The sequence below is a fragment of the Rhamphochromis longiceps genome, linkage group LG15 (genome assembly GCF_057381845.1).
Source record: "Rhamphochromis longiceps isolate RC_006_pf linkage group LG15, R_longiceps_female_GT1.1, whole genome shotgun sequence".
NCBI classification, from domain to species: domain Eukaryota; kingdom Metazoa; phylum Chordata; class Actinopteri; order Cichliformes; family Cichlidae; genus Rhamphochromis; species Rhamphochromis longiceps.
In genome coordinates, this window is record NC_140571.1 from 15,818,982 (window position 1) to 15,835,188 (window position 16,207).

At 39.8% G+C, this 16,207-nt stretch overlaps 1 protein-coding gene across 3 annotated transcripts in view; it reads right to left on the reverse strand.

The window, feature by feature from the left end:
- Nucleotides 1-5,290: 5,290 nt before the first annotated feature.
- The window catches only part of slc24a4b (solute carrier family 24 member 4b), a 34,689-nt gene continuing 23,772 nt past the window's right edge, over nucleotides 5,291-16,207 (reverse strand). For 2 of the 3 annotated variants that reach the window (XM_085382765.1, XM_085382763.1), the window contains exons 11-17: nucleotides 13,691-13,860; nucleotides 13,322-13,463; nucleotides 12,222-12,388; nucleotides 11,224-11,338; nucleotides 9,588-9,700; nucleotides 9,407-9,472; nucleotides 5,291-8,552 (exon numbers count right to left, since the gene is read on the reverse strand). In XM_085382765.1, coding sequence (XP_085238891.1) covers nucleotides 8,403-8,552; nucleotides 9,407-9,472; nucleotides 9,588-9,700; nucleotides 11,224-11,338; nucleotides 12,222-12,388; nucleotides 13,322-13,463; nucleotides 13,691-13,860 — 923 coding nt within the window. In that variant the 3' untranslated portion in view covers nucleotides 5,291-8,402. The remainder of the gene's footprint in view (nucleotides 8,553-9,406; nucleotides 9,473-9,587; nucleotides 9,701-11,223; nucleotides 11,339-12,221; nucleotides 12,389-13,321; nucleotides 13,464-13,690; nucleotides 13,861-16,207) is intronic. The other variant, XM_085382764.1, reaches the window with a different exon arrangement.

The window sequence follows — 16,207 nt, forward strand, 5'->3', positions numbered from 1 at the left end:
AATTGTGATACTCAGGGGGAGCATGCAGTGATTGTCCAGTGAAGAACAGACATCAATTAAAATGTACCAAAGTGAAAATGGTGGGTTTTGGGGTTTTTTGTTTTTTTTTTCTTTTTTTGCAGTGACTATTGTCTCTGGAAGCAGGCTCGACTATGTTTCCATTTAAGTCAACTTCACGCATTTACATGTCAGCAAAACTACAGGATTTAAGAAGAGCTATCAAACTGTGTTTGTGTTAATATTTAGTTAGCATTAGCAAGTAAACAAGCTTCTGTGGCTAAGGAGCAAGATGTGAAAACGGGTGTGGATCACAATCAGCCAAGGTTTCAGGTGAACCTATTGTGAAACCTAGCCCCACCCTATCATGTGATTTACTGAGGTCAAATGGCCCAGGATGTGAGTGGGTGTGAAGTCGTCTGATCTCAAAGCCGAATTATAGATGACATACAGTTAAAAGACAATCAGCTCAGAATCATAACATGGTATTTTTGGCTTTTTATCTGGATCTTGTTAAACAATTAAGAAAGATTGTTTTTTTTTTTGGGGGGGGGGGGGGGGGGGGGTGTCTCTGTTTGCCTTTTTGTACTATGTATGCCACTGGACTGGGAACTCATGGCAAACATGGAGACTACATGTTTTTTTTTAAAGCTACAGTTTTTTCAAAGCTGTTTTTTGTCAAAATTGTTCACAACAATGTGTGCGGATTATGGAAACCAGTGTGTTTTTGCAAGAACAACAAACTCCCATATGCCTTCATTTAATGAGGCAGGGATGGTGTCTCAAAACTTGGCCAAAATAAAAATCTGCTTGGCTGTTAAATATGACTGGGTAAGTTACAAAAAAAAAAAGAAGCTTCTTTTGTAATTTGGGTGCACTGTTCATTAAACAGAAGTTTATGGTCAAGGTTCAAATGCTAATTTTAGTATAGGGGAGTACAAACCAAACCTGAGGCTGAAGAAGCAACGTACACCCATTGACATGCTAAAGAATGGACGTAGTCACCTCAACATTACTTAGTGGTTTTGGCCAAAGCCATGTTTTGTTGAAGCTAGGAGTGGCTTAATCTGCCTCTTATCAACATTATTAGCCAGAGTTTTCTTCAGTTCCCAAATTCAAACACTGCAGCATTACTGAGAGTTAAAATTGCCTCAAATTCTTTCATCTCCAGTAAATTGTTTAGTGTGGCTGCTCTCCTAAGTGCTACAATACAGTTTAAGATACAAACATTAATTAAAAAAGGCAAATTACAAAGTTCAACAGTTACAAGTTAGCAGGAAGTTAGCTCGCTAGTTTCCATCTAAAGATGATATACCATGTTATGACCAGAATTTCTAAAAAACTGGAACATGCAGCCCTGCTATCACCTTGGATAAATGAAGACAGAAAAAGATGGAAAGCAAAACAGCATCAGTCTTTGTATGGTTATTGAAGTAGAGCTAGTTGGCATATAATGGTGTGCTACCTGGTAGTTAGTAAGCTGCATACATAAATTATGGCAAAAATAAGGCAAAGACACGTATTGGCTAAATGGATCCAGCAGATCACAGGAAAAACACCCAAGAGCTCTGTTCAGAAGGACAACCAAGATGCTGCACAGCATCCTCAATCTCCCAGGCCTGACGCTGGCATTGACGCTCAAGGATGTTTTAAAATAAAATAAAATAAAATACTCCAAACTATCTATGAAAGCCAAAACTGCTTTTGACAAGAACTGCAGTTTCTGGCACTCTCGCTTGGCTCCTGAGGTTACCATTTGCCCACAACACCTTGCATTCAGCAGTACAGGATGCCCTTATGAGCGAATGCAGCAAGCAGCAGCAACCCAGTTTGCTAACCATCCATCACTGCAGCACAGCCATTTACCCAAACAGCAACATGGTGTCAAAAATACTGGCAAAGCACAAACAAGGAAAGAAAATGTCCCCAAACTATAGCTGTGGAGGCGGCGGGTGAACAGATAAACAACTTTTCAAAGCAGGATTATGGTGCTGTATATGTCAAGGCCAGGATGCGTGGGCCTTGACTCTAAATGTGGCACAGCAAATGGCGAAGGAGAGCTAAGCCGGCATTCAGGGGAGACACAGAGTAGCTGCCCAAACGGGCTTGTTAGGGGGCAAAGAGGGAACTCATCAGTGCACAAGATCACGGCTGACAGAGGAGCTTGTTAACTGTAGTAGGGTAGCCAAGAGGTGGCTCATTAGGGAGAAGCACCAGTCGCCTGCATGGGCCTTGCTGGCCTCACCAGATGGCTGTCCGTCTGGATGAAGAAGGTTATCGACATCCATCATTAACAAATGATGCGCAGTATATTTTTTGTGATGGAATAGTATAGAAGGCACTCATTGTGTGACTTTGTCACAATTTGATAACTGAAACTTTATATCATAGAGTGCCAAAGTCTAATTCACTGGGGGGAGAAGAGCTCTATGTCAGTTTATCCTGAGCTTCTGTTTTGCAAAGTTTGTTGGTGGCACTGAAACATAAATCCTGTTGCAACATTGCCCCCTACTGGTGCTACTGACTGTAACTCCAGATTAATGGAGGAGAGATACAATCAAAATGGTTTTTTCCCCGTCACTCGCCGCTCAATGGACTCTTCACATGTTGCCAGCTGTCATTGTAAATAACACATTGTTTGCAATCACCCTGTCTTAATAAGTACAGCCCTCTTCAGCTTGATTATCCCACAAGACAAGTTTCAAGTGATGACCAATAAATCATTACTCGTCATTCACTGAAGGAGAAACACACGCTGCAGCAGCTACATCTATATCAGAAGTGGGACTCATTCATTTAGCGATTCTTTGCAGGGATGCTTCAACCAAGTAGCAGATGATTTATTTGCTTTCTGTCTGAACACATATCCCAAAATAAAGAGTATTGTTGCATGTTATTACTTTGAGGGTTGATTGAGTGTGAATTTATCAACTGCTGATGTGACTGGAAGATGCTGGAACTTAATTAAAAAACTGTGAATTCTGTAGTGAGGAACATCAGTGAGTAAGATGTAATAATTGAGAATGCAATCAAGCCATAGTGATGTAGCCGGAATAATAAAGAGGTTTTTTTCTCCAGACGACCACTTTTGTTTAAAAGAGCATTAATCGTGGTTGTGCAACAGCAGCTATGAGAACTACAGAAAAAGTCTACTTTTATCTTGAGGGGTTTTTGAACAAGAAAGAATCATTATATATGTTAACTGTGGAAACTGCACTTATACAATTGGCTCTTGGTTTAAGGGGAAAATGTGATTGATTCAGCAAGTCTGAAATCGTCCTCAAGTGCTGTCACTTCCAGTTAATTAAATCTTATACCAAGAAATTAAAATGAATTACTGGAAAATCATTTTATGCAAACTTTCCAAACCTTAACTAGAAATAAGACATCTTCCAGAACAAATACCAGTAAATGCAAAAACATGTGAAACTCGATGTGATCTGATGAGGGTTAAACCAAGCATCAGAGTGGGAAAGAAAGGTGATAGAAAATTATGAGTAGAAGTTTACAGACACACATCAAGGACATGAAGGTCATGGTGAATTTGGGCTTTTGCTAATTTCTTTGAACTGTTCTTTCTCTGGGCTAGATCTCTTGTACAGCATACAACTTCAATAACTTTCTAAAATATGAACTGGGCAAACTTCTGACCACAACTCTAAGTGTCTTTGAAATTGGCATGGTTGCTGGCGCCAGATGGGCTGGATTAGGAATTTTAGTAACTGCTGACCTGCTCGGCTTTTCCCACATAACCATCTCCTGGGTTTACAGAAAGTGGTCAGAAAAAAGAAAGTATCCAATGAGCAACGGTTCTCTGAGTTAAAATGCCTTGTTGATGCCAGAGTGCTTTGAGTTGAGAGGAAGGTAACAGAAACTCAAATAACAACTTGCTACAACAAAGTTGAGCAGAAGAGTATCTCTCAGTGTTGTGCCAATGGGTTACAACAGTGAAAGGCCACACTGAGTACCAGTCCCATCAGCTAAGAAGAAACTAAATCTACAATTTAAACAATCTCACCGAATTGAACATCGGAAATTTGCCTGTGTGATGAGTTTCTGCTGCGACATTAAGATGGTAGGGTCAGAATTTGGCATAAATGTGAAAGCACGGTTCCATCATGCCTGTATCAACTGTTCAGGCTCCTGGTGTGAGGAATATTTTCCTGGCACACTGTGGTCCCCTTAGTACCAACTGAGCACCATTTAAAAGCCACAGCCTTGCTGAGTGTTGTCGCCTACCGTGTCCATCCCATTATGACCACAGCGTACTTATCTTTTAATGGCTGCTTCCAGCAGAATAATGCAGTATGCCACAAAACTCTAATCATCTCAAAACTGGTTGGTGTGGTGGAATGGAAGCTTCACATCATTGATGTCCAGATGGCATATTTGCAACAAATGTGGGATGCCATCATCTCAACATGGACCAAAATCTCTGAAATGTTTCCAGCACCTTGTTGAATTTATGCAGAACTGGGGCAGTTCTGAAGGCAAAGGGGGTGTAAGTTAGTACTAGCGGTGATCCAGATAAAGTGTACCTAACAAATTAGCTCATGAGTATACAGCTGAAAATCTAGGTGAATTAGTTTCTCAGAAATAATCATTACGGGAATACAGTATAAAATAAAGTGGAAATCCTCAGTACAACCAGTATCATCACCAGTGTGTGATAAGCGCTATATAAATGCAATCCATTATTATTACTACTACAAGGACTTTACAGCGGGTCATCATTAACATGCTCGTATTAGGTCATCTTGACACCCGATACAAGCAGACAAGTAAAACTACTTCTGTTCGGCCCATTTTTACAGATAGTGATTTATCCCTTCACTGTGTGCAGGCTCTGCAGGATGTTAGCACCTGACCAAAATTGGGACAATACTGTAAAATACATTTTTGCTAAATATCAGGGGAGTATATGCAAGTATTAATTTTCCACAGAATGAGTAATCCAAGCCTTGTGATTTGTAAAATCCTGAAATAATATAACAAGGAAACTGTTGTAGCTGCTTGCAATCTACCTCATTCAAACTACTACTGTTCTGTCCAGTGGCTCATGTCCTAGCTGCACTCTCTTATGAGTGGGCACATAAGAAAAAGGTTCACAGAAGCACCACTTAATTTACTGAACAGTGGGTACAAACAGGCAAAAGGCCCCTTAATTTGAAATTTGAGTTCATGCGGCGAGAAACAGAACAAGCATCAGGTACATGTACAAGTGGCTTGATTTAATTAACGCATTTCACAAACAGTAACTTCTGAGACAAATGTACAGGAATTATTTTGCCATTTTATTATTTTTTTCCTCACATTATTGCTTTACAGTAAAATGCATTGGTTGGATATGTCCAGTATAGCAAGACAATACATTCATATAAGTTATACAGATGTCCTCAGTAATGTTTTGTAACTAACTTTACATTAAATATATTTGTAATCATTATTACTCTTGACAAACAACTCCCACGTCACATTGAGCTCACAGTGCATCAGGTCGCATTCAGTCAAATACACACAAGCCGTCTCAGTCTGTTAAATGTGTGCCTGAAAGTTTGTGCACTTATGTCCCCCCCACAGGATTTCCATACAATCTGGATTTTCGCAGAGCTACAACAAATATGGCCTCTGAAGTCTACTTTCATCCCCCCCCCCCCCACTTCCTCCATTTAAAAAAAAAAAAAAAAAAAAAAACAGAAAATTAATGAGAATGTACGCCGTGTCCAACAAACAGATGAGCTGTTTAACCCTGGTGCGCCCTTGCCCACTTAAGTGGGCAAAGACTATACACAGAAAAAGAAAAAAATAATAATAATTTCCGAATCAACCCAAGTACAGTACAAATATGCCTTCTTCAAAGAAAGCATAAAAAATATAAATTAAAAGAAAACAGCGGCTATGTATATATGTACAGAGTTGCCACTAAAAGTGTTGGGAGGGTCAGAGGATTGTTGTACAAGGGTAGGTGATTGGCGGACTCCCTGTGTGGTCACCTCCAGCTGATCCACAGTCATTGAACCCTGACAGACTAGCAGCTTTTGGGGTGGGTCTGACTTTTATTTTTTAAATTCTTTAAGAGAAAAAAAAAAAATCCTTTAAAGCCTGCTCTCACTCTGGAATTTAATGGGGGGGGGGGACAAAAAAAAAAACAAAAAAAACAAAAAACAAAACCAAAACGACAACAACTGAGAAAAGCCATTCATGCCACCATCCCATGTTCGCTGCTGCCCCCGATCTCCTCGAGCCAGGGTTGGCGAGGAGTTAATGCGAGTGGCGAAAGACGACAAAGGATTGTGTGTAAGAGGAGACACCAGACTACCCACAAAGCCACTGCTCCAGACACTTCCACCCTTTGCACCGAGTTCCTCAGCTGTCACAAACACACTTGTGAGCTCACACATCAAGTACTAGTAGACAAACTGACATCACATCTTCAAGGTTCCCCCCTCCATCCTTTTATGGCATTCTTGCAGGGGGGAGGGGGTCCTTCTGTCACAAATTCTTTACATTGAGATTGCATATACAAGTGCCTGCTGCCAACAATGGGGCAGAGGGATATTTTCAACACTTAACACTCTCCACGAACATAGTTTTTAAGTCTCTGCGCCTCACTTGCGGACTCCTCACAGGCATTTTTGCATGATGTCAAAATGTCTGGATTGCAGTGTGGCTTGTAGCTGCCGTTTTTTGTAAAAGTGGGCAGGGCGGCATCCGTTGACATGCCCAGAGGCCCTCAGCCTTTCGCTGTGCTGTGGAGGAGCTGCTTTAGATGTCCCAGCATGCACTGCAGACAGGTGTGCTCATGTTGTTAACGAGGTCCCGGTCTGTTTTCGAGTCCGGTGTGAGAAATGTAGCGTGGGCCCGCACACATGCACTCAATGTTCTCTGGCACACACGCACACAGTCACACGGACACTTATACACTGAACATACACACGCACATAAGGAAGCACTAGTTGATTCAGAATGAGAGGACGGCTGTTAAAGTGCAGTATCTACATGTAACTCAAAATCAAGAGACCATCACCATCTCCACCTCTGTGTTTCCCTGATAACTGACAGCTGTGGTTGCCCCCCTCTGCCCTGGGAAGAGGAGCTGCAATAGTCCCTACTGGCCAGAAGGTGATATAGCAGACAGTGTTGAGAACCATCTGGTTTCTTTGCATTTTCTGTTTGGTTCTCTTTTGGAACAAATATCTTCATGCGGATGCAGTCTCAAAATGAGAACGCCACCTGATGAGAAAGATCAGATGTGGAGCCAGTCGTCCGTTTGTCTTTCTGAACTTGTGCGGAGGGAAAAGTGGATTGACACATTGCTAAACTAAAATAAAGCTGGAGTGGAGTCGCCACTGCCAGCCAGTACCTCTGAGTGGTCAAATCTCCTTACAGCAGAAAGCAACAAAAAGCATTTCCATGTGCAATTTGTTTCAGTGAAAAACAGGCAATGTCCAATATTTGCAACAAGCTCTCTTCCGTATTTCATACTAAACAAAACCTTGTTTTGAAAAAAAATACAAAAAAAGTGTTTACAAATTTACATTGTGCAGTGCTGCATATGCATAACACCTCTCACAGTCATCGGATCTGGACTGTGATACAACTTGACACAAAGTGTCCAGACAAAAAGGTCTTTTTTTTTTAAGAAAACAAACATTTGATCAAGCAGAAGAGGGTTGGGAGTTGCACATGGCAAGTGAGTGAAGTGTAGCACTAACTGTAGCTGCTCCCTCATGCCAAAGGCCATGCCAGGAGAGTCAGGTCCAAGCTGGAGGAGGGGAGCTGCCAAGGACAAGACCCTCCTCCAGAAAGCTGAAGAGCGAGTGAGTCTTTGGGTTCTTGGGTAATTGGTAAATCTTTAAGGAATTACTTTAAGGAAAGCTCTCTGTGAGGGTTTAGATTGGGATCAAGGTTTGTGGTTTGTTAATTTTTTATTTTTATTTTTTCCTTTTTCCTCGACAGACTCTTTTGGTTTGTGGAAAGGCTTTGGAAATGGTGTGTGAATCTCTACAACGTGAACATTGAAAACACACCAACAATTAACAGGGGCACTTATGATTTCTGAAGGTCCAACATCTAAAGGCATGCTAGATGGGTAGAAAGATAGCAGGCGCACAGAGGAACTAAATACTTTACTGCAGTAACAGGCAATGCCCCAAATAACGGGCATTAAGGACCGGCACTGTGTGACAAGGAGACAAATTTGAGACGTACAACGGCATCCATTCTTACAGCTTACTGCCTCGTAAGTAAATTAGATTCATATTTGGGACAAGAGGATTACAAAGAAGAGAGTGCAAAGGAGGAGGAGAACAGTCTGCTGATAGGTCCGTGTTATTGTAGAAAAGAAAATTGAGGGTTGCTATGGGAGCCTTGAGGTTTTGGTATTCGAGGCATGCTGCTGTGCTCTACTCTTCCATACACATGGGAAGGTTGACAAAAGTGAAGACGTTGTATTCTATCATGATAGAGAAGCAGAGGAAAACGGCATACAGGACGAGGACGTACACGCCCAGCTTTAAATCCAGCCGCCACTTGTTGAAGTGGATCCCCAGCACCTGTACACACACACACACACACACACACACACACACACACACAAAACATCAAAAGGCTCGTTACTGAATCCTGAGCATGAGAAAAAGAATTTCAAAATCAGTTTCTCTACCAGATAAAATGAAAACGAAATTTCTCATTTATGTAGCAGCATTATCTGTTTAAACAAAACCAATTAAGCAAGTTTCACCAACAGAAAGTTGTATTTTTTTGCTGGCACTACAGTAGAAAGAAAGAAACAATCTACACCGTCTACACCTGATCAGTGTTTAAAGCTCACCATTAAGCAAATAGATCTCTAGTTTCCACTCTTTCCTTTGTTTACTCACTGCAACGATTTCCACTCATGATTATGTATTTGTTTACATGTGCATGCTGACGATTACTAACATAAAATGTGCTAAAGTGGAAAAAGACACACACGCACCAACAGCCAGAACTCTGCTGTGCACAAGTGATACTGCTACAGAAAATCTATATGGAGGGGGACCACGCACACATTTTGTAATAACTACAGTTTGTAGAAGTAATATTTGTTTACCACTTACTGTGTGGGGACTCATGTATATTTGATGTCACACTGTGAAATTTATGAATGTGTCTGACTGGAGCTCAGAATTTTCAAAGGATATCAAATTTCAAATTATTGCCAAATGCAGCACAAGGTTATCACATTGTAGAATTCTAAATATTGAATGAACCAATTATCACAGAACAGAGACAACACTAACCGAAGTGCGATCTTAATTCTGTAATATTACTTCAGTTTTATTTAAAACATGTACAGCAATTAACTAGATCATCTTTCTAGAAGAGAGCAACGTGTGAACACAACATGTAAGCATTTTATTCTCACCGTGAGGGCCACAGAGCCCAGGAGAAGCACCACTGAGTAAAGCAGCCCCCGACTGTTAATCATCACCTGAAACACAAAGAAGACTCATGTGCACGATTCACCTGGATTTTGGTGGTTTCATCCATTTAATAGAACAGAAACGATCAAGTACAAACTCTTGTAGAGCAAACTAGCCTCTCACCACTGATCCATAGTTAACGCACATGGTCTGCATCGCCCAGGGAACCCCAAGTCCCACTAGAATATCAAAGACATTACTGCCAATGGTATTGGACACTGCCATGTCTCCCAAACCTGCAAGAAAAGAGACCAAACAAAGTTGTTTAAAAACTTAAGTTTTCTCTTCTAGACTTTTGGGTAAAATAAAAATGCTTCACTTCCAACAATTCTGCTGTTCTGTAGCTTCTGGTATTCACAAGGGCCCTAACCTTATTCAGCAGTGACGCATGCCTGCAGAGTAACATCTATAAACAGCGCTGTACTATTTCCTCTTGTTTCTGTGATCTTGAGTACTTCTCCACTTGGGAAAAAAAAAAAAAACCTTGTGTCTATGTACATAAAAGACAACTGACAGCTTTGAACATATACTGCACTAGTTCCTATATCTAGCTATTTACCAAAAAAAAAAAAAAAAAAAAAAAGCAGTATTTCCAGCTTTGCATTTCTAAATTCACGCCTGTATACATGCAACACATACAGCTTCCATCTGTGGGTTTCATACAATTCTACATGTAAATAGATTACATCCTTTTTAAAAGAAAGGGGGGACATATTAAGCATCAATGTAAAAACTAAATGTTAAAGATGTTATATTTACAAAAGTGTCAATTCTATATCTGAGCAGCATGTTTTTTTTAAAAAGTTGAGAAGGGTAACAGCACTGGAAAAGTTGCTCACGGGGTTGTGCGTTTGAGGAAACCCCAAAATAAATCAGAGGCAGGACTGGGCCCTTAAGTGCAGATGGGGATGGATTCATCATTGTGACCGAATGCAAGGGCAAATATTTCAATTTAACAATGACATTTCACAACAACAAAAAATGCAAAGAATTTAGAGCTTTCTTCAAACCCAATTAAAAAAAAAAACAAAAAAACAAAAACAACTTATTGACAATCCAGGAACCCTGATGCTTTCTCTGAGAGGTGAGATGAGGTCATGTAGCACAGTGGTTTTGATGCATGTTGCTAGCAAATGCTTATTCAAATTTTCTTGTATGTTCAATATACTGTCATGGTAAAAAGTCCTCTTTAGGTCTTAAAATTAGGTAAAAGCAACCAACATAATGCACAGTCATTTTTAACAAAAACACAAATGAAGAAGCAGAATTTGGAAAAACTTCACAAGTCTTTGCAGCATTGCTTCGGTTCATTGAGGTTTCCAGGCATTCATAGATAAACAGCATTTCAATGAGGCTGATGTCTAGACAGTCATTTTTGTAGATTTGTGATCACTTTGTTACATAATTCACTGTACACTGTTCCACAGATTGCCTCATATTCAACTCTACAATCATTTGGGCACCTTGTAGTAATCAAGTTTAACATATACTGCTCTGTATACCAGAGGACTGTTCTACAAAGCAATTTCAAAAAATACTCAGGCAATCTTTCCATTATCCTCATAGCCAAACTTGGGGTAAGTTAATCAAGATAAGTTATCAGGGTTTTCACTGTGCATTCACATGAGAGGGGTGGCACTGGCAACATCAATTATGGTTAAGTGTAATGCAGGCAGAGCAGCTGCTTTTAGGATTGGAAAAGAGCCCTTATATGAATAAACTTGAGCCCATTTAAAAACCACAGAAGAGGTGAAAATACCTTGCCGAGCCACGATGAGACTAGCTATGCAGTCTGGGACGCTGGTTCCTGCCGCCAAGAAAGTAATGCCCATGATAACATCAGGAATTCCCAAAGTGTAGCCGATTATGGTCACCTGAAAGTATACGTGGGAGGCAGTGCTCAACAAATGGCAACACAAAGCAAGACAAAAGATAAATGTCAAAAAATATGTTGAACCTTAGTATGAATCTTCAGTCCGTTCAACATTGTTAGGAATGATTTCAGTTGACTATGCTGTTGCTTATATGGTAGCTAGACACATGGCAAGAACAGTTAATATAACCAGTAGTGTTTGCTTAACTTTTAGCCTTTGTAAAATATATACATAAAAAATATCAGCTCCCCAAATGAAATCGGAGCATCATCTTGTATCTATGTTCCTTGGATTGCAAGTGTTAGATTGCTGCTGACCAAGCTAGCAAGAAGCCATTCAAAGCTAGCATGTAAGGGTAGTCCAAGACATTTTTAGGTTAAAATACAATTTAAAACGCCTCTATTCTCATAGCATAGTTGTGTTGTATTAAAAAGGGGTGACAGCAGTCTTATCCAAATGGAAACCTTTCGAATTTATGGATTGCAGGCTACTAAAAGCCTCAGCTTAAAACAGGACTTTAAAAAAGTAAACTCTAAGTAACCCTATTTGCTTTTGTAGCTGCCTTCATGGTTGCAATTTATGCTGCTGTGATTCATCATATTTAATTTGGACTGGATTTGGAGAATGTTTTGGGCTTCCACTCTCCACCATTTCACCCCATAATGGGGGCTTAAATTTCTTTGCGTTTTATTTTCCCACAGCAATAGAAATTCCACTTTCAATTACATAAAACACAGTTTACACCAATTTTCACTTTTCTGCTTTCATATTTAACAGTTTGGTTTTTTTAATCAAATAATTACTTCAGCAGCAGTCAAGCAAAATTAAAATGTTTCACTTTGTGCTTTGCAAATGATCTTTGGCATACAAATATTACACTCACCATCCAGACCATAAAGTAGGAGAAGACTGCAATCCAGACAGTAGACAGGATGAAAGAGAGCATGAAGTATTTCTCCCAGCGAGGCTTGGCACAGTTTGGGACCGTAAAGAACAGCAGCAGGAGCAGAGGCCACGAGATCAGCCACTTAAACTTACTGCCTATACCCCCTGCAGTGAAACAACAGCAAGAGATCAAAATTGTCAATTTATTTTGGCCAGGCTTCATTTATAAAAAATGAAAAATAATTATTAGCTTTAGCATCACATGCCAACAAAAACAAATCCGTTCCGTTTAATGTTTTTTCCTGGCCTTTTTTCAAATGTTTACACCTTTCGGTGAATTCGGTCATTTTTTGCTTTGACCTTCAAATTATTTGTGGTATACTTAGAAATACACATCACTTACAGCGTTATATGAAGACTGTTACACGTACAGCCTAAACAGTCTGCAACTGCGAATTATTCAGCTTAAGGTCACACTGAAAATGACTGTCAAAACTGTAGCTCCATTTGTATTCAGTTCCTCTTTGGTTTTACTAGTGAACATAAACATGTTGCCTCATCTGTCATTTACCACAAACACAGAGCATCAAGCTTCATTTCTTTTTTAAATGAAGCTCTCATACTGACAGAGCACTCCATTTTGAGGAAAAAGATTTCAGTGTGCCTTAAAGCACCAAAACCTTTACTCTTCCATGTCATTTATAATCTAACAAGATGCAACACCAATTCCACCCACTTAGATTCGTCCGTTTCATGATAAATCAGGATAATCAGATTCAGTCTTTTCACATGAGCAGACACTGACTGATAAAAGGGCAGCCCTGCTTAGAGATGTCAAAGAGGATAATCATTAGTTGGTATACAAGAACCTACTGCCCAATTTAAGCAAGGACATCAATAACTGCCGAAGCAGAAATAAATTCTTGAGCAGACTGAGCAGCGCCATCCAACTAAGCATTCCTTTAAGCACCAACAGCACCTCTAGTTTTTAAAAATCTATACCTACAGGAGGCTGCATAGCAAGTTTTGAAATATGACTGGCATGTCTGTGTGTCCCCAATTACACGCGTTCATCAAAGAAATACATCAAGCACGTACTTGGAATATGAAAAGGTGAGATGGTGTCATTTTCCACCACCTCGCTGGGTTTGTCCTCTGGCACGTTTCCATTCTCGATTTCAACCTTCCCGTCGATCACTTGTGTCTCCACACCATTGGCAGCTTGCACCAACTTCTGGCGCTTTCAAAAGAAACAAACTAAGTCAAAGAGCACATGAGCGAACGTGCTACTACTTCTGCTTTTAAAATTGATTTTGTTCCTCTAGTTGTACAATAAAATTATGTAAGTGTATGATGACATAAAACCCTTCAGGCCTTCTTAGAAACACAAAGCTGAAAATAGTTCCCACCTTTAACCTGTAAAAGGCAGCTAAATCTAGTTACTGGAGCACCAACGGCCAGCTGTACCTCTGTAATGATGAGGCGACTGGCCATGCGCAGGCGGGTCTTGGGTCCAAAATGGCTGGTCACCATGACACGGAGGCCAGCCTCTGGGAACCTGAACTTTGAAGGGCTTGCATTCATGATCTCATCCACCATCACCACAGAGCCGCGGCTGTAAGCTTTGCTAGGCTTGACTAAAGGGGTAGAAGCACACATTACAGCAATAAATACAAGACAAACCAATAATGGCCCAAACCATTACAGCATATTAAAAAAAACAAAAATAAAAAAAAAAACAAAAAAAAACAAACATCTGCTATATAAATTTGTAGTCTCGAGACTTCCAAGCCAAAATAAAGCATTACTGAGAGCTAAGCTGCCATTTAATTAGTGTCAAACAGAGCTGCACTAGACCATATTATTATTCTACCACTCCCCAATCAGTGTGAAGGCAGTTAGATGTCAAATATATCAAGTAAAACCATCCCAAGATGAGGAATACCTTGCATCTACAAATCTGGATGCCTTCCTTTTCGAAAAATCCATCATTTCTTTCAAGCCATCTTTTTCTGTTGGTGCCTTTATGTCACCTGCTCTCTCAGTGACAGGGTAAGTGCTTCTCTGAATCCAATTGTAAGGTAACATTGTTGGTTTGGAGCACCAGGATGCCAATCTTAGCACATACAGTTCAGTTCAATTCGCTTCAAATGGGTAGACTGTAAGAAAATGCCAAATTTGATATTTCTCAGACAATTCAACTCAACTTTTTAGATTATCCAATCATATTTAAGTGGATTTACAGAGATGAAAGTTTTATATAAAATTGTATACAAAATTCTCCAATGTGAAACTACAATAAAGCTATATAGAAACTGATCTCAAGTTGGTGATTTACTGACGCCTCAGTCAGACACGTCTAGAGACCAGTTGGTGCCCTCCTGGCTACCCCCGTTTGCCATGGTAACAAAATGTGTACTCCAAGGCAAACTACCTAGCAAAAGAAAAATAAGAATTTGTGTTTTTGAGAGTTGAATTTATTTTTTTAAACTTGTTTCGATTCAGATTCTTGCATCACCACTTAGGAATGATGAATCCTATCAGCATTCCTCTTTCCTACATTAGTTTTTGCACATTATGATATTTCTTGGAGATATAAATGGATGGAAAAAATGTAAAACTATCACTAAGAATGTGTGTGGCGCATGCTAGAAAAGCAAGGGCCCATTACAAACGCTTCTCCATAAATGCTCGTAGTACAAAAATATGAATTTTTGCCTTTCCTGGACTTCAGTCTCAAAGTTACTTGGTAGAAGAGGAATGCTTGTGGAGAAAAGGAGATGTTCAAAAACCCTTTGATTCCCAAGTGTTTCGTGCTTCTGGAATATTGACAGGAGAGTTTTACACAGCAACTGGGTTGGTTAAAATAAGTGTGCAGTTCATATGATTTCTGGATACTGAACTTCAAATAGCTCTCCCATATTGTCTTGTAAAATAATTTTTTTTTAAATATTTAAAACTAGCAACCAAGACTGATTTCAAAGGGTGCATCTTTGAACATGTAACCGCAGGAACCTTTGACTCAACTCTAGCTGTAATTTGGCCGACACGTTAAACAGTCCGCTTCAGACTTCAACTCGGCCTGCTTTATTGGCACCCAGCAAATCCACATTTGGTCTTTGCATGCAATTAGTACTAAGATTCAGTGTGTGGGGAATTAAAAGTTCTACAGTCCACTTATTAGTTTTACTCAGCCTTAATTTGACTTATTATACATGCAAGAATGCACATAAATTAAATATGTAAACAGAGCTGGCATAAACATTTCCTCTTGTGAAATTCATTACCACTTCAGGAGCGAGTGGGTCTACACCCCAGAGATCAGCAGAAGAAAAGTAGTATGCAAGCAGAAAGAACTGGTACACAGCAGCACAACACTGTTGACAACAAGCAAGAAAAAGTTTAGTAAGGCTAAACAGACAGGCATGTTAGCACTAATGCAGCCAAAGTAGGAAAGGTTAGGTCTCTCAGAAGGGTTACATGTCTAATTAAAAACCTTTGAGAGTTCAAAAAGAAGGAAGAAGTAGAGGACTGTGGCTATAAAGTACTGTAACATGACACCAATGGTATTATTTAAAAGACTAATTTTTCTCCCAGAATAACCTTGAGACCTAAAACATGTTGTGTGACATTAAACTAATCTGAAAAGATTTTTTTGAACTTTATTATGTTGTTGCCCTTTTAAAACTTCATTTTGTGCCTGTTAAAAAGCTACACTTGGTTATCACCCAAAGGAGAACTGAGAAAATGAGTTTTGGAGGGGGGTTTTGGACATGACAAATCGTCTCTTGTGAAGTTTGCTTGTTGTGCTTCTGAAGAATTATTAAAAGAAATAGTTGACATTTTGTGAAATGTCTTTTTGATTCCACTCATGTTTATATGCCAAATAAACTCACCACCCACTGGTGTACACCTTGCTAGTCAGAGTTGCTTCCGTTTTTTGACCGCATATCCTTGATATGAATCTTCATTCCGCCGCATCCC